Genomic DNA, 18,672 nt, shown 5'->3' with positions numbered 1-18,672 from the left:
CTCTGCAGTGGGATGGGCAAAAATACAGAGGGGCAGATCTGGAAAGAGGAAGACTGTTTAATGGCAGAAGGTGACAGGGCCTGGCCAGCTCTGGTTGGTGTTTCGAGGGGAATCATAGACCATCTACAAATTGGCAGTGTAACTTGCCATTAAAAGTGGCATCATTTGCAGTGACACTCGCCAGAGTAATGAAATCAAAGCGATATTAACTCTTGGGAAGCCAGAGTTTTGTGAGTTCCTGAGTGGGCAACTTTGCAGCTCTGCGGGGAGGAAATGGGCTGTCTCCGCCTCTTAGAGATGGGCTCCGGAGGCGTGCTGGCCTTGCCCGCTGCCCGTGAGGACTCAGGGCAAGTACTACGGCAGTTCAAAGGAATGTCCCATTTTCTGGGAGGCTTTTGACAAGCATTTTGAGAAGCACTATCATCGTCTCAGTATGGTAATAGAAAAGCAGGAGGCATTTTAAATATCTGCCTCTCCTGAGCTTGGGACACTTTCTTTGGGAAAAAGTTGACCTGTAAGCTCAAGCTCTCTACGCTCTGGGCCCGACCCATGTGATCAGGAGCCCCAGGAGCGCCAGCAAGCACGGCTAATGTCCTGAGACCCCAGTCCATGGAGATACTGTACCTGAGTGCACTGATTTATTACCACCCAGATTTTGAATAGAAACTGATTTCACTGCCCCTGCTGCTTTTTGTTTTTGAGGGGGAATAACTAATCAACTGTACTTACTGAGCAAAATGGACTGAAGTAGCTAGATACAGGTATCCGGGACTGAGAAATCTCAAAATACAGAGCATTATACTAAAAGCAGTGGTTCTCAATTAGGGTACAGCCCCTGGCCCGGACATCTGATAATGTCTGGAGATGTTTTTAATTGTCATGACTAGGGGGGGTCCTGTTATCATCTAGTGAGTGGGCAGAAGCCAGGGGTGCTGCTAAACATCTTAGAATGCACAGGACAACCCCCCCACACACACACCCTTACTCCCCCCTTTACAGCAAGGATTCATCTGGCCTCAAATGTTAAGAATGCCAATGCCAAGATAACCCCTGTCCTTGATCTCACAGAACTAAATTCTAGTCTGTTCTCTCACCAGATAAAATTTTTTTTTGAATAATTTATTTTGTTTCTTCATAATTCCTCTCCACTAAAAGGAAAGTAGGTTTTGCTACATTAAAAAAAAAAAAGTTTACTGAATTTGGCAGTTTCCATCAAAAAATTAAAATATAAAATAACTTTAATATACAATCCCACCTCTAGGAATTTACTCCATAAATAGACTCCCATAAAATACACAACATAGTATGTAAAGATACTCATCACAGTACTGTTTGTAAGAGCAAAAGACGAGAATCATCTTAAATGCCCATTAAAAGATGGCTGATTAAATAAATCATGGTGTGCTTATATACTGCAAATGTGCAGCCATCATTATGTGTCACGAATGAATGAAACAGTTTTATATGTTCTGGAATAGAATCACTTCGGACATGTATTGTGGGTGAAACAAGCAAGGGTCAAAGAGATAACGTAGAATAAGCTGCCATTTTTATTTTTTACAAGGTCGTAGAAAGGAGGGAAGTAGGGAGTGTGTATGTTTATAAATATACTTGCATAGAGAGAGAATATCCCTGCAAAGACACATAAGAAATAGGTAACAGTGGTCACATCTGTACAAAAGGTTGAGAATACTGGCATTGCATATCCTTTGGTATCATTTGAATATTTTTACAATTATAATTACTGTCTGTTCAGAAATTCTAACTTTTGAATATTATGGTTTATTCAAAGTTATTTTAATCTGAGCCATAGTAATATATTACCTAATCAAAAGAATTCAAAGAGTAGGTAATGCATTGATATGGCTCAGATAATTCAAAAATTATTTAAAAGTATACATTGGAAAATCTGGCTTTCTCTCTCCTATCCAACCTCTTCCCACAACTCCCTTCTCACCCCCCATACATGGAGGAAAATATTTTCAGTGGTTTCTTTTGTGTCCTTTTGGAATTTCTTTGCGCATATATAGGCAAATTCAAATAGATTATTCTAATATCCCCTTTTTTAGACACGAAAGATAGCATACTAAAAACCCTGTCCTGTGCATCGTAGGTCATGTTAATTTAAAAATGTGTGTGTGATTGGCTGAGCGCGTAGCAGTTTATTATACTCCTTTTGTGACTTTGATTCTTTACTGTCATGTCCTTTCTGCCTCAGGTGGAACAAAATTGGGCCACGTTACAGGGAGGTGAGATGACCATCCAGACAACGCAAGCATCAGAGGCCACCCAGGCGGTGGCATCATTGGCAGAGGCCGCGGTGGCAGCTTCTCAGGAGATGCAACAGGGAGCTACAGTCACCATGGCGCTCAACAGGTGGAGGCAGGGCTGGGGGAGTAAATGAGGATGGTGAATCTGTCCCTACCTACGGGTTGTGAAGAGAGATGTTGTACCTCAGTCTGTCACAAATGGTGTTTGGAGCTTAACACTCGCGGTCCCTAGCGTACTGTCCTTCTCATCAGCCTCACTCACCTCGTTACTGCCCCACCCGACCCCGCCGCAGCTAGTCCAGCCTTCTGGCTTCCAGCTCAAGCGTGCTGCTGCAGGGCCGTTGACCGTTCTGCTGTTTCCTATCTTGTACCCTTTATCAGACCAAAAACAGCAAGGTTTGAGTATTTTGGGTTTTTAAAGGGACCAAAGGATATAATAAAGCAAGAAGCTTCAGGGCTGATTTTCCATTTACCCTACAGAACAGATTGCTTTAGTCATGCTTTCACGCCTACAAAAGAAACTACGTTTTGTTAGAGGCATTAATCCATGTTGTGGCTGGTTGAGAACTGATTTCACTGGCTTTTCAGGAAATTTGTTTTCCCTGCTTATCAGTGACTTTGAGCTGAGTTTTAGATTTTTAGGAAAAATAACTGAAGTATTTTTCTTCAGGTATGTTTAGGAAAGGTGCTGCAGAATGGGATACTCCAGTGAGAGGGAGTTTCCCAAACTCTATCATTCCCTGCTTGGTTCCTTCTGTTGGTTGTTGATAGAAGAGATCATCCCTATATCATTCTTTTTCATCTTCATTGCTAACATGATTTTATTTTCAGTGGACCCAGGCATTTTACCTAATAGTTAAGAGTGTGGGTCTTGAAGCTAGACCACCTGGGTTTACACTGCAGCTCTGTCACCTACTAGCTGTTTGACCTTGGATCGGTTACTTGAACTCAGTGCCCAGGCTTTCCTTTTCTGTAAAATGTGAGTAGTAACAATAGCTCCCTTGTACGGTTATTATGAGAACTGAGAAAGATAGTGCACGCAAGATCCTTAGACCAGTGCCTGGCATATGGTAAGGGTGTGGTCCCCATTATGTGCAGCAGCTGTTAGCCTCACATTTAGTCCCTGAATTCTGACCTGTCTGCGCTCCACTGGGTAAGGTCCTAAATACGGAGGACTGAGATACAATGTCTGCCCTCAAAGAGTCATATGGTTTATCTTTGGGGAGATTGATTTAAGTAAAACACTTAGTAAAATAGTAAAACTATTACTCAGCATAATTCACTATTGAATTGTGTAGTATAGTCTGTGAACGTTGTAGAAATTCAGAGGAAGGGGACCATCTCCTCCGAAATATAAGAAACCACCCAAAATTTAGGTTTGTTGAGATAGATAGCTAGAAAGCCTTGATAGGCTTAGGTAGGAATGATTTCCATGTGACTGTTTAGTATGGGGGCTGAGAAGGTTCTGAGGTCACATAGGTTCAGGTTTGGATTCTGAACTCTGCCACTTATTAGCCATTTGATCTTGAGAAATTTAGCCATTTGATCTCGGTTTCCTCATCATAAGGATAATTTTCATCATATAGAATTGAAAAAATATAGAGATGGTATATACAAAACTCTGATCCAGTGTTGCGCCTGTACTGAGCACTTCAAGAATTAGAGCTATTGGGGCTCTTGGGTGGTTCAGTCGGTGTCCCACTCTCGATTTTCACTCGGGTCATGATCTCAGGGTTGTGGGATGGAGCTCCACACTGGGCATGGAGCCTGCTTAAGATTCTCTCTCTCTGCTCCCCCTTCTAAAAAAAGAAAGGAATTAGAGTTACCATTTAAATTTCATTTTAAATTTTGTCTATTCAGAATTCCTTACAATGAGAAGAGATTAGAAATAGAAGGCCAGTTAAGAAGAGGCAGGCCAGGTGTGCCTTGTTAAAGGTTTGGAAACTAAAGTGGTGAGAGTGAAGATAAAGTGACTGAGTTTGAAGGGAATGTGGCCAGAGTGTGGTTGATTAGGTATGGAACACACACAGCTCCCAGGGGTCCTCACTGAGTCCCCGAGTGACCTGGGATTGAAACTTTTTTCTTAGCCCATTGAACCATGTGGCTTTTCAGTAACATGAAAGTCTTATTTGACCCCTTGCACTTTGGCCCAACCCCACTCCATCCTTTGAGAGAGGACACACAGAGAAACTGCCTAAAAGTCATGGCCAAAGTGAAAACCTCCCTCTGGTCTGGTAACCCCTCACTGTGGCATGGAGCCTAACGGGCCACCATTAAAGACCAGCAAAACTTGACTTCACTGAGCCAGCACCTTGGATATTCCAATGAAGTGTGAGTGTCCTGGGAACCCTGTACATAGTGGAAAATATGAGGCACATTCTGGCTCCCTTCAGTGTAAGGACAAGGAGAGTAATGGTTTCCCCCGAGGGCTTGTTAACAAACTCTGTTGCAGCTGAGGTGGCTGTAGTGTTTACTCCAAAGGAAGGAGAGTGCAGCTCACTGTGGCATGGAGGAGGAGTAGAGATGTTGAAATCTGTTTGCAATCAGAGAGTTCAGCGCCCCGATGAGTGTTGGGGGATGGTGTGTTGCATCCTCTGCTCAGGGTGAAGAAACCAGACCTGGTGGCCAAGACTAGACTGTCACCTGCTACTAAGGGGCTTTCTGGTTCCAGGCGAGGTCACCCACTGTCTAATGCCAGGAGGTTTGGACTTGAGACGCAGACTCCCCTGGTGTTTGCTTCTTTGTGGGATGAGACAGTACTCCCAGCCTCGCTGCAGATTGTGTTGCTGGAAGTGAAAACTACACTGAGAAATCCGGTCTTTGTTCCCATGGTAACAAAGCGATTTCGTAGAGCTGCTTCCTTCTAGCCTGTTTCAGGTGCAGATGGAACAAGCAGGCTCCTTTAATAATCACCTGCCCCTGTGCTGCGCTGTAAACAGCAGATGTGGGCGCAGAGCGAGGAGGGCGAGGCAAGCCGCGTGGTGCGGCAGGTGGGGAGTAAGAAGGCAGAGGGGCTCCTTCATCTGCTGGAGGGGAAAGGGGGGTCAGGACAGATGCAGGACAGACCTGTTTTTCAACAACGCTGTTAAAAGAGTTTTGTGTAGCAAGTCAGAACAAGGGCCCTGGCCTCAAACAGCCTTTGGCCCATCCTGGCGTTAGAAATGACACAAAGAGGGTAAGGAGAAATGGTCATTAAGAAAAATCCGGAAATTAGTTAATTTTAATTATTTTCAAAATACATAATAAATTAGCACTTTTCGGAAGGAGATGGGGGAGAAAATCAAAATGGACAAATGAGGTGTGGAACATGACAGCTCAAAAAACCTAAAGTATTCAGCTGAGCAACCAGAGGGAAAGGAAGTGAAATCATCATTTGGTTGTTGCGATATAAAAATTAATTTGAAGTTTCAGTTTGTTGGTTAAGCTGTCCTAGATTATATTCCCTCTTAAGTCCATTTAAATCAGTATGGCCCTGGGTTGCCTGGCTGGCTCAGTCAGAAGAGCACACAACTCTTAATTGCAGGGTCCCCAAACTGGGCATGGAGCCTGCTTTTAAAAAAAAAAAAAAAAAATTGTTCTAAAGTCAGCACAGCCCTTGCATATACAGATGCATGGTAAGTATTTATAGACTGAGTCTACATTTGCCCTACTAGGAATTTGCACTGCATTGTCAACACTGAGACAATTATTACTTGTGTGTCTACTGTGTATTGTTCTGCGACTTGGCGCTATGGGGAAGGAAAGGCTTTGAGTCCGCTTCTCAGGGAACTCAGAGTTGCTGTTCTTTTGCTGTGAAGACATTTGGCTTAAAAAAAGAAGTGAAGCTTATCTTTAAAGAAAAGTTTACTGTTTTTGTTTTTGTTTTTTTAAATGAAAGTACTATTGACTTAAAATTAGAGATATTATTAAAATAAAATATGGCTGTCATGTATGGACTGGTACTTATTTGTCTAGTACAATGGGATAGATAGGGATGGATAGGGATGGATGACCTAGATTAGAAATCCTCTCTGGAGATGGAGGGCAGGGGCCCACAGCTGCTGCTTTCTCCTGGGGATGAAGGCTGCACACTTGCAGAGAAGAAGCTGATGAAAACTTTGCATTTGCAACTCTGGTTTAGAAACTTAGTTTTGTCAAAATCCTGTGAGGGAGTAGCTTAAGAGACTTTTTTGTCCGTCTTCACCTTGTAAGTAAAGGACATCTTTTCCTAGCAGTCTAGTTGGCTCACTCCCATGCAATCTAGTGTTGGTGGTTAGAGTTCATTTGGAAATGAAGGCCTCTTGGCCAACGGAGTAGCTGCTCTCTTCCTGCCCCGTGGGAAGGATCCCTCCATCACTGTTTTGCCTCTGGCCCCTGCCCCAGGATGAAATAACTAACCTCACCAGCCTGCGAGCTCGTTATCCCCCTCACACCTCTCTGGTCCCGGATTGCACCGGCTTGGGCTGGTTCCCTTCCTTTCTTCTACCAAACGTATTTTAGAAAGGTGTTAAAGAAAATGACTTCAGATATGTGGAGCTTCAGACGTAGTAAAATAGGTCTGACTGGGAACTGGTGTGCTTCCAGTCCGCGGGGCTGTCCTCCCTTCGTCGCCCGTGAAACTCCACACTGCAGGCACGTGTGCAGGGGCTCCAGGACTGGCAGGACACCTGATGGTCACAGAAATGCGATTAAACAAATTGTGATAAAAATTGTGGAGAATGGCGTAGTTGCTGAGGTAACCTGTAAACAAAGCTCATATTTCCATATAAACAATTCTCATTTACAGCTTCATTCTCTAAAATACCGTGCTGCCACAGCTTTTCTTAAAGAATGGACTTTTCAGCTCTTCGTGATGTCACAGGCCAGAGTGTGAAATATTTTTGTCATGAATCAGTGACAACTGGGTACTGTAAAATTTTCTTAGAAACAGATTCTTTAAAAATATATATATAAAGATTAAGGATCTAGACACGAAATCACTAATTTTATGATCTTCAATAAAGATTTTTTTTTAAAGATTTTTATTTATTTATTTGATAGACAGAGAGAGATCACAAGTAGGCAGAGAGGCAGGCAGAGAGAGAGGGGGAAGCAGGCTCCCCTGCTGAACAGAGAGCCCGATGTGGGGCTCGATCCCAGGACCCTGAGATCACGACCTGAGCTGAAGGCAGAGGCTTAAACCACTGAGCCACCCAGGCGCCCCTCTAATAAAGATTTTTTTAAAAAGATTTTTATTTACTTGACACACACAGAGAAAAATCACAAGTAGGGGGAGAGGCAGGCAGAGAGAGAGGAGGAAGTAGGCTCCCCACTGAGCAGAGAGCCCCATGCGGGATTCAATCCCAGGACCCTGAGATCATGACCTGAGCCGAAGGCAGATGCTTTACCCACTGAGCCACCCAGGCACCCTTGTTTTGTTTTTTTGAGAGAGAGGGAGAATGTGAGAGAAAGAGAGAACACGAGACTTGGGAGGGTCAGAGGGAGAAACAGACTCCCCACCCAGCAGGAAGCCCAATGTGGGACTCGATCCCGGGACCCCAGGATCATGACCAGGATCGAGCCAAAGATAGTTGCCCAACCAGCTGAGCCACCCAAGTGCCCTCTAATAAAGATTTTTGAAGGACTTTAAAATTAAACTCTACCATGTAAAATGTGAAGAATAACCTTAGTAGCAATTCCAGATCAAAGGTCCTTTTTAGTTGTAAATTCATATTACAGATATCATGCAGTGACTGGCTGTAGGCCTCAGATCACCAAGAAGTATATCTAGGCATGGAGGGTGATCTTAGCTCGCACATGGGCTGCATGTACACTCCAGGACTATTGAGGTTTTTTTGCTTAGCCTGAATTATACCCCCAAATATTTATGAAGGCAGCAAACATATTTGAAATACATAATTATGACCTTGAACTAAGAGGAAACCTGGAACTTAAAAGTTGCCACAGATGAGTGACTAGGGGAAAGTGGGGGAGGGGTGTCAGCAATCTTGCATTTATTATTTTGAATAAATGTCAGAGAGCATTTACACGAGGAAATACAGTGTTAGGTGAAAAAAAGCAGCCTATAAAACTGCGGTATGATCCCAACTATTAGCCATTGTGTTTAATAGTAGAAGGAGATAACTTATCTCTGTATGACATTTTTTAAGTTTCTTTTATATTTAATGAAACTAACACGTCAGCTACATGTATTTTAGTAGCAGAAAAAAAATAAGTTTTGAATGCAGAGACATCAAAACTAAAAAGCAAAGCAAATTAGTAAAAAAGAATTTTCTACTTATTGGGACTTTTCTGTCCACTGGGTTTCTTTTACTGCTTTCTAGAATCCTTGCATTCCCCCCAGGGAAGTGATTATGTCCGTTGCTTTACTTGTCTGCTGACCTTAAATGAAAGTGTCGCTGTTGAGTGTGGTACGTGTTGCTTTGCCCACAGTCAGGACATGTCTGCCCTAACTGGTCCAGGGCCCCTCTTCCCCGCAGTCGCACCTATAGCTCGTGACTGTAAGGTGCCTGCCAGAGTTGGGGCCTGCAGCTTCAGGGCAAAGCTGGATCAATTGGCTTTTTCGGTGTCAAACCCAGGACTTTGCCCACCTCGACAGAACTGGATGACACCCCCTCTACTCCATGCCCATGTTTGATGCTCCTTCAGTAGCAAAGTGGGAGCTGATATTTTCCCAGAAGAGGTGCTGAATTTCTGCTTCTTTCAAATTTTAACATCTCTGAAATATGGATACTCCAGTCTTAACAGTTATCAGGCATTTTCCTTCCTTTCTTGCTGGCACATAAAATAATGATGCATTTTCTAGTTTGTAGCATCATAGAATCAATAAAAATGGGTATTTGTGCATTTCGGAAAAGCATATAGCAAGGAAAAGAAAGAAAAATAGGATACAAATTGCTAGAATAGTGCTCACTATAAAGAGATGGCTAGTATCTTTCTATTTTACTAAGTGTTTGCTTTGCAATGAAGGGAGATTTTTTGTTTCAGTGTGTTTATAGAAGCTAGGAGTTTGGGCTTATGTCATCATTTAAAATTTCAAGCCTTAATAATTTAGCACTGCCCACGTGTACCCTGAGATGAAGAGAAAAGCTAGACTTTGCAGGATGTTAGGGCCTTAGTTAGCCATTACTTTGTATTTGAAGTCATAGATATGAACTACATTGTTATTATTTAATATTAATTAAATAGCTAGTTCAGGTTGACTCCTCATGTTACTGTCCATCCTCTGCCACCAAAGGGCAGTTGTAGATAATCTGCCTAGTGTTACCATAAAGAGAAGAGAGAACAAGAAAACCTTGTGATTGCCAACCAGAAAGGCTTTTTGCCTTGTCAGTGTGGGTCAGAGATCCCACTCTGCCTGGCGAGCACTCAACCAGTGTTGATAAAGAAGAGACTGGTAATGAGTGCCTTCTGTCCTCAAACACCCATTTCTTAGATATGAAGGCTATCTCACATTAGCTCTATAGATCTGCAAGATGTGGGGGTTCTCTGGCTATTTACTCTTCTCATTTAAAAATTTCCTCTGGGGCACCTGGGTGGCTCAGTGGGTTAAGCCTCTGCCTCCGGCTCAGGTCATGATCTCAGAGTTCTGGGATCAAGTCCCGCATCGGGCTCTCTGCTCGGCAGGGAGCCTGCTTCCTCCTCTCTCTCTCTCTCTCTCTCTGTGCCTACTTGTGATCTCTCTTTGTCAAATAAATAAAATCTTTAAAAAAATAAAATAAAATAAAATAAAAATTTCCTCTGGCTCTATCCAGCAGCACAGGACTCCTGTCTTCACTGGTAGGCTCGGACCCACTGAGTCCATAGAGGAGTCCAAGGAAGGTTGGGAAGATGGTTTCTCTTGCTGCAGCGCTGTGCCTTTATTCAACTTACACACACCCCCTCTCTGCTGTTCCTGTGCCCACAGTGAAGCCGCCGCCCATGCTGTCGCCACACTGGCCGAGGCCACCTTGCAAGGGGGGGGACAGATCGTCCTGTCTGGGGAAACCGCAGCAGCTGTTGGAGCACTTACTGGAGTCCAAGATGCTAATGGTAAGAGAACATAAATATTTTATTGAATATATTCCCTGTTTCCACTTAAACCTTCATGACATGACTGACAGCAGACCCTTCAGAAAGAGGTTGAGCTTTGATTTGAGTTTTCTTTATTGATAAGGCAATTGAGGCCTAGTGAAATTCTAGGAGTCTCTGATTCCTTTCATGAGTAGGAGACTTGGGGTTTTCTGGGGCAGGGGGAATGCCACGATAATGGCTATCTAATTGAATTGCTTATTTGAAAAGTATTTTGCTGTGATAGGACTGAGAGGTACTTTAAAACTAGCTACGGGGCGCATTTTGTCCTTTACTCTCCCATGGGGTAGATCAGTATCCTTTGCAATAGCAGAGACCCTCCCATGGGCGGTACATTGTGGTAAGTTAGAATGTTCTATCTCAAGAAAGGCCCCAGCATCTCACACAGGGTCAGCCCTCAGGCTGTGATGAAGGCGCTTTTCTGGTTTGTGCCCTGGAGTCTGCCTCCTGTTAAATGGGACCTCACTAGGGACCTCTCGCATTTAGCCAATAACACGCCACCACACTGCCCTTCTTCCCCAGGATTTTGACTTCCTGGGTATTGGTGATTGCCTGAATAAACAAAAGGGATAAAGTTCATAGAAATATGGTGGCAAAATTTACAGCTTCAGCCCAGCTCTTTGGATCTATTTCAGCAGGCTCTGGAAGTCAGTTACCCAGACCTGGGCTGCCCGGGGAAGTGCCGCAGAAGTCTGGGTCAAAGAGAAAGACCAGCCCTGTTCTGTGACACTCTGGGACTGTTCATTAAACTTTTAAAATACACATAAATAAATAAATAAATAAATAAATGAATAATAAAAATTATATGTATAATTAGGTTAAGTAGGACAAGTTAAGTACTCCATGGTTTTTGGAGATTTCTTTTTAGTCTTGAAAAGAGGATAAATAATAGCGGTCTTATTTAGATGGAAAGTTACTTAATGATATCAGTGGCTGAGAGAAAAGTTCCTGCCGCTTTTTAAAGGATAGATCTGTTATAAGTGAACAAAGTTACTTGGAAAAGTCTTTGAAGAAAGACCCAAAGCTGTGTCCTCCTTTGGGAGTGAGAAGAGGAAAGTACTTGTGTCTCTCACCCAGAGAGTAACACAGGAAATGTAAAGAGCCCCTGTGGCTCCTGAGAATCATCTTCTGAAAAACAAACACACAAACAAACAAGCCAAGAAATCAAACACTGCAGCTACAGCCTGCTTTTTCTGTAGGTTTGGGGGCTTCCATGAACTCACCCTGACAGAGATAGACTTGATCTTAGCCAGAACACTGCAGGTTAAAGGGCTTCTTACAGCCACGTGTGTTCGGAATAAAATGGACCATAGGTAGATGGAACGAAAAACCTCCCTCTTTAGCTAGAATCCTACCCCTACTTCCTTACTTTATGCTGTTCCTCTTCTGAGTCCTGATCTACCTTGAACAGCTAGGGTATCTGGCTCTGTGACGCTCTTCTGAAGTGCAGATTACTGTTTTTTCCTGTGGAAAGCTCCAGATACTTAATCTGTGTGAGTTTGATAGGAGATTGTTATCCCTTCTAATGGTCTTGACCGACCTGTCCGGGTTTAGGAGAATAGACAGCTTTATAGTTCTGGCTCCTCCTTAGTCTCACCTTCTCAGACTGAATTTATAGGTAAGTATAAGGACTCTGGGGGTCTCTGGCCCAGTGGACCCATTCCGCCATACAGTAAAGCTGAACCACACCCACTATCACTGATTCCCCGAAGCTTCCTCTTCTCCGTAGCCTTGGGGTATGTAATCAATTGTGTTGATTTCATGTAGTTAATTGTGTTAGGTGGTAAGAGAAAATTCTGGTCTGCATCCTAAAAGCCAGCTGTTCCCAAAGAAGGCCGTCCCCAGTGTGTGACTGCCAACATGTGCCTAACTAAGATGTGAGAGTTGGAGTTAGCACTTTTTTGGAGCAGCGTTTCTCTATCAAACTGGGCGGTTGAGTTGCGCCTTACCCCAGCAGTTTTAGGCCACGGTCAGTCATTTCATCTCTCCCTTTGGGAGTCCAGAGAATGAATCTAATATTGGATGTGATCCAGATAATTCTGATGCTCCTTCTGTCTTCTGAGATTTTTACCCAGAGTGCTGTAGAGTTTACTGTGGGGCTGGAACCAGATCTCTCCCATGTAAATAGCTGACTTGGTATCTGGGTAGACTTACGGAATTCCCTTCATCATTCTTTCAGAGTGTGTCCTACTGCCAGAGTTTGTCACTTCTGTGATGACAGCCTTATGGTGTCTGCCAGTAGACCAAGTTTATTAACAGGAAGAGTATTACCAGGAAGAACCAGATGGTAGAGGAACAAGGTGCTATTTGGAAATGCCACTACTGGGGAAAAAGAAATACACCCCAGATTCCAAAGTATGATTTAAATAAAAAATCCTATTAGCAGACAACTTTTCTGAGAGCAGTCTGGATATTGTTTAGGCCTGAAGGAGAGAAGTTTCTGCTTCTTCTGGGATGGAGAGCCATTGTGTGTGGAACTTGAGAGAGTATGGTAATGGGAGAGAGAGGACAGTTTTGGGAGTGGAAGATAACGACCCAGGCATGCACACCAGAAGTTTGATTGTTGGGTCACCAAGGCAGAATCGACAGAGACCTTGCTCCCCAAACATGTCTCCTTTTGTCTGAACTCTGCTCCCGCCAACACTCAAGCACTGGTTTTATTTTATTTCACGTATGCTTTCCCTTTTTTGATAGCACTAAATGGGTCTTTGGTCTCTTAGGATGGAATTTCATGATTTGGTTCAATTGAAAGCTTTCACAGGTGCCTTTCTTTTTATTGAAGTGCAGGTAGAATTGCCTAAGACTAGGGAAGGCCTCTCCATGAGTGCCTTCCTTTACATCTTGTCTATTCCTTGCTTTTCTTTTCTCACAGTCGTTCCTTGCCTCCCCACCCCTCACCCCAACACCCTAGTATAAAAGGTGATGCAGTCTTGTAAGGCAGGCCCTGTGACCCTGAGTCACCCCTCACCTGACCTCGACACCCATGGTTAGCAATCTTCGGGCAACCAGATCTACATATCTTTTTTCTTCCTTCCTATTACAGCAAGAATAATTAAAAATAGGAACTATAGAGCGCCTGGGTGGCTCAGTCGTTGTGTCTGCCTTTGGCTCAGGTCATCACCCCAAGGGCATGGGCTTGAGTCCCACATCAGACTCCCTGCTCTGAGGAAGCCCACTTCTTCTTCTCCCACTCCCACTGCTTGTGCTCTCTCTCTCTCTGTGTCTCTCTCTGTCAAATAAATAAGTAAAATCTTTCAAAAAAAAAAAATTGGAACTGTATTGACCCTTGGCCACCTCTTCGAGGTGCTGTTATGTCTGAGATCTTATTGCATATTCATGCAGCTGTCTTTTATTCCCAAAAGCTAGGTGAGGGGGTGGGAGGGACTAAACAGATAGTTCATAATCAATAAAGATAATGGGAATCATCTACTTCAGTTGTTGTCCCATTAAACCTCTTAACAGAGCTGCTAAGAAAGTATCCTATTTTAAAGCTATAACCCCCTTAATTATATATGTTGGAAATAGGGTTTTTTTTTTTCTTCAGTTTATTTGTATTTTACTTTTGTTACTTCATTTTTATTTCCATAACTATTGTCTTTTGCCTTTACATTTATGGAGGCTCCATATCAGATAAATATCTATATGGCAGTTCTTCTGTGGTCTCATGTTTTATTTTAAATACTGTAAAATAGGGACACCTGGGTGGCTCGGTCAGTTAGGCTTCTGCCTTCCGCTCAGGTCATGATCCTAGGGTTCTGGGATGGAGTTGTGCATTGGGCTCCCTGCTTAGCAGGGAGCCTGCTTCTCCCTCTGCCTGCCAACTCTCTCTGCTTGTGCTCTCTCTCTCTGACAAATAAATAAATCTTAAAAAAAGGGGGGGGTTGGGACGCCTGGGTGGCTCAGTTGGTTAAGCAGCTGCCTTCGGCTCAGGTCGTGATCCCAGCGTCCTGGGATCGAGTCCCACATCGGGCTCCTTGCTCGGCGGGGAGCCTGCTTCTCCCTCTGCCTCTGCCTGCCATTCTGTCTGCCTGTGTTCGCTCTCTCCCCTCTCTCTCTCTGATAAATAAATAAAATCTTTAAAAAAAAAAAAAAAAAAGGGGGGGGTTAAAAAAAATACTGTAAAATATCCGGAATTTGTTTTGGAATATGATATTAAGTAGGAATCTGAATTGATTCTTTTCCCCTGCATAATCTATTCCAGTACCATTTATTCCACAAAATGGTTGAAATCCATCCTTTCTAAATTAATTTGAGATGTCGTTTTTAACATATGTAGAATTCTCTTTCTTTTTTTCAGTTTTTTATTTTAATTTTAATTCCAGTATAGTTAACATACAGTGTTCTGTTAGTCTCAGGTGTACAATACAGTGATTCAGCAATTCTGTATATTACTCAGTGCACATCCTTATAAGTGTACTTACTCTTAATCCCCTTCACCTTCCTCAACCCTCCCACCCCCCTCCCCTCTGGTACCCATCAGTTTGCTCTCAACTAGTTAAAAGAGTCTTGTTTCTTGATTTGTCTCTCCTCCCCCTGCCCCACCTTTGTTTGTCTATTTGTTTGCTTTTTTATTTATTTATTCTTTATGCTCCACACCTAACATGGGGCTCAAACTCACAACCCTGATATCAGAAATCACAAACTCTACCAACTGAGCCAGTCAGGCGTCTTGCCTTTATTTTCCTTTATTCATTTCTTTTGTTTCTTAAATTCCACATATGAGCGAAATCATGTAGTATTTGTCTTTCTGGCTTATTTCACTTATTTGTCTTTCTGACTTATTACTCTCTATCTTGCAAATGGCAAGATTTCATTCTTTTTTGTGGCTGAATAATATTCCATTGTGTATTACTCATTCATCTATGGATGGACACTTGGGCTGCTTCCATAATTTGGCTATTGTAAATAGTGCTGCTATAAACCTCAGGGTGCATGTATCCCTTTGAATTAGTATTTTTGTATTCTTTGCGTAAATAACCAGTAGTTAAATAGCTGGGTCATAGGATAGTCCTATTTTTGACTTTTAGAGGAACCTCCATACTGTTTTCCACAGTGGCTGCACCAGTTTGCATTCCCACCAACAGGGCAAGAGGGTTCCTTTTTCTCCACATCCCTCACCAATGTTTGTTGTTTCTTGTGTTTTTGGTTTTGGCCATTCTGACCAGGGTGAGGTGATATCTCAATGTGGTTTTGATTTGCATTTCCCTGGTGATGAGTGGTGTTGAGCATCTTTTCATATGTCTTTTGGCCATCTGGGTGTCTTTGGAGAAATGTCAGTTCATGTCTTATCCCATTTTTAACTGGATTATTTGTTTTTAGGGTGTTCAGTTTTATAAGTTTTTTATATATTTTAGATACTAACCCTTTATCAGATACGTCATTTGCAAGTATCTTCTCCCATTCAGTAGGTTGTCTTTTAGTTTTGTTGATTGCCTCCTTCCCTGTGCAGAAGCATTTTATTTTTATGTAGTCCCAGGAGTTTAGTTTTGCTTTTGTTTCCCTTGCCTCAGGAGACATATCTAGAAAAATGTTGCTATGGCTCATGTCAGAGAAATTAACTGCCTGTGCCCTCTTCTAGGATTTTTATGGTTTCAGGTCTCACATGTAGGTCTTTAATTCATCTTGACTTTATTTTTGTATATGATAAAAAAAAAAAAAAGTGGTCCAGATTCTCCTTTAGTTTTTTGTTTATTTATTTGTTTGTTTGTTTTTGTGTGTAGCTGTAGAGTTTTCCCAACACCATTTTTTGAAGAGACTGTGTTTTGCTCATTGCATAGTCTTGCATCTTTTGTTGCAGATTAATTGACTATATAATCGTGGGTCTGTTTCTGGACTTTCTATCCTGTTCCTCTGATCTTTGTGTCTGTTTTTGTGCCCGAACCATATTGTTTTGATTACTGTAGCTTTGTAATGTAACTTGAAATCTGGAATTGGGATACCTCCAGCTTTGTTTTTCTCTTTCAAGATTGTTTTGGCTGTTTGGGGTCTTTTGTGGTTCCATACACATTTTAGGATTATTTGTTCTAGTTCTGCGAAAAATGTTTTTAGTAATTTTATGCAGAATTCTTAAATAGACTGTGTAGAGACTTTTGTGTGTATCTTCTATTTCCATTCATCTATTTGTTTTGTTCTTTATACTGTAATATTTTATTATTGTGGTGTTATTAGCAGTTAGTGAAAGGCCTTTCTCCATATTTGGAAAAAATTAAATCAAAATTCCAAAAAATGTTTGGGGGGGATGACCATTACAGTAATTTTAAAGTTAATCCAGAAGAATTAAAGCCTCTTTTTATTCCTAATTTTACTTCCAGTATAATTAACATAGTGTTAAAGTCTTATTTTCATTTAACTAATTTAAGTGTTCTCCTCTCCTTCTGCCCCATCTTTCCCTAGGGCAGGGGAAGTGGGGACTATTCATTATCACAGAGATGGACCAGGAGTGGGAAGCAAGTGCTCTTAATACTGCCCCAGTGAATTGAATGAGACACTAATTGTTGCTGGAGGAGACACTGTCCCTGTAGTTAGACCAAACCAGGTGCGTCTTTCTAGATTAAGAAATCGTGCTGTCCATTCTGTTCATGCAGAATTTTGGGGAGGCTCAGTTCTTACACTTTGAAATTTTAATTTCCCCTTTTCCCCCAACTTCTTCAATTTCATTTTTTGTACTAAAATGAGGGTGGGGCACACTCCCCTTACGGAGTACTCCAAACCAGGAATCTGCTTTCTTTCCCACTATTGACCTTGCGTTCTTTCACTTCCACTGTCTTATTAATTTTATTTATTTAATAAACATTTATATAATGCTTGCTATGTGCAAGCACTCTGCTAAATGTTGTACATGCATGAACTTATTTAAAACTCAGAATAATCCTATGAGGTAAACACTATTTTGCTCATATAATGTATGGGGAAGGTGAGACACAGAAAGTTTCAGTAACTTGGCCAGGTTCACACAGTGTGGTGGAAGTGGAATTTGAATTCAGGCAGTTCACCTCCACGCCACTCAGCGATGCTGTCTCCTTTCGATGTGACTCCACAAATACAGAGTGATCACTGTTTCCCAGTGTTGAACAAATAAGTTTGGGAATGTCAGGCCTTTCTCCCCATCCCTGGTAGAAGCCACTTGCTTTTGTCTAGCTTAACCACGGTGCCCATCTGCCACAGTTGTCCCTGATGGCTGTTAGGGAGCCTGTGGTGATTTCTGATGTCAAGTGCTCCCCTGTCCATCAGCCCTCCCCTCTGCCTGCATGAGTGCACACGCACACATCCCTTTGCTAGCCTGGGAGCCTATAGGTCTATGGTTCTCCAGTGGTGGAAATTATAGAACCATTTGATGATTAGCTATCACATTTTAGTATTTTTAGTGAGCAGATCACTTTGCAATTAATGAACATGTCTTCTTATTTTCATTTGATTGAGGGGAGGGTGTCAGTGTTTAGAACAAGGGACATTGTTTGGGGGTGATGAATAGATGATGTTCCCAAGGAAGTAAACCCAGCTTATGAGTTGTTTCCTTACCCCCTAGACGCTTCTGTCCATGCACTCCTCCACCATTCAATTTATGCCAGAGCTCTTTGAGCATTGCTACCTGTCTCTAGGAACTAGAAAATAGGGTGGTAGAAAGGGCTCTGGGGAAAATACATTTCTGCCTGGACCTAGTTCATGGCTAATTTATTTCTTCTGCTCCACACTGTGCCTTCCCTTTGGCTCTTCCTCCAGCCCTTAGAGAGTTTGGAAAATGCATCTTTCTCCACTGTTTGACACCCAGACACCATCCACACTGCCTGTGCTATCTTGGCTAGGACCTGACAGCTACCTTCCTCAAGCCCTGAATGGAGAGACATGGGCTAGAGGGCTGGATCTGTTTGAAAATGAAAACTGATTACAAGGCATTAACATTATACCTACAGAAAGAGCAGCCCTTCTCATTTCTTTGCTGTGCAATATGCCCCTCTTTGTTCTGACCTGGCGCTGGCAACAGCCCTGCTACCTGAAGGTCCCCTTAAAACTCATCAGCATTAATTTCCGACAACTGAAAGACCCTTCTCCATCTTGCTGCACTGTAAGCCCAGTGTGCATTGTACTACCCATTTCAACTGCCAAATCAAGGGAAATCAATTTTTAATTCCTTTAGAAAAAAAATTCTTTCTTCTCCTTTTCTTCACACTGAAAATGTCTTCAGCTTTCCACCTGGCTACTTTTCTTTGACCCTATTAAAGACTTTTAAAGGGGTGCCTGGGTGGCTCAGTGAGTTCAGCATCTGCCTTCGGCTCAGGTCATGATCCCAGGGTCCTGGGATCGAGCCCTGCTTCAGGCTCCCTGGTGCTCTCTCTTACTATGTCTGTCTCTCTCT

At 42.6% G+C, this 18,672-nt stretch overlaps 1 protein-coding gene across 12 annotated transcripts in view; it reads left to right on the top strand.

Annotated features, from left to right (window-relative positions):
* The window catches only part of NRF1 (nuclear respiratory factor 1), a 145,647-nt gene that overhangs the window by 105,900 nt on the left and 21,075 nt on the right, over positions 1-18,672 (top strand). For 11 of the 12 annotated variants that reach the window (XM_032306097.1, XM_032306098.1, XM_032306102.1 and 8 more), the window contains 2 exons: positions 2,219-2,376; positions 10,156-10,280. In XM_032306097.1, coding sequence (XP_032161988.1) covers positions 2,219-2,376; positions 10,156-10,280 — 283 coding nt within the window. Of the gene's footprint in view, positions 1-2,218; positions 2,377-10,155; positions 10,281-16,712; positions 16,855-18,672 lie in introns of all 12 variants that reach the window. The other variant, XR_004277128.1, reaches the window with a different exon arrangement.

The sequence above is a fragment of the Mustela erminea genome, chromosome 11 (assembly GCF_009829155.1).
Source record: "Mustela erminea isolate mMusErm1 chromosome 11, mMusErm1.Pri, whole genome shotgun sequence".
Classification (NCBI taxonomy): Eukaryota; Metazoa; Chordata; class Mammalia; order Carnivora; family Mustelidae; genus Mustela; species Mustela erminea.
This window is presented reverse-complemented; position numbering and strand designations above follow the sequence as displayed.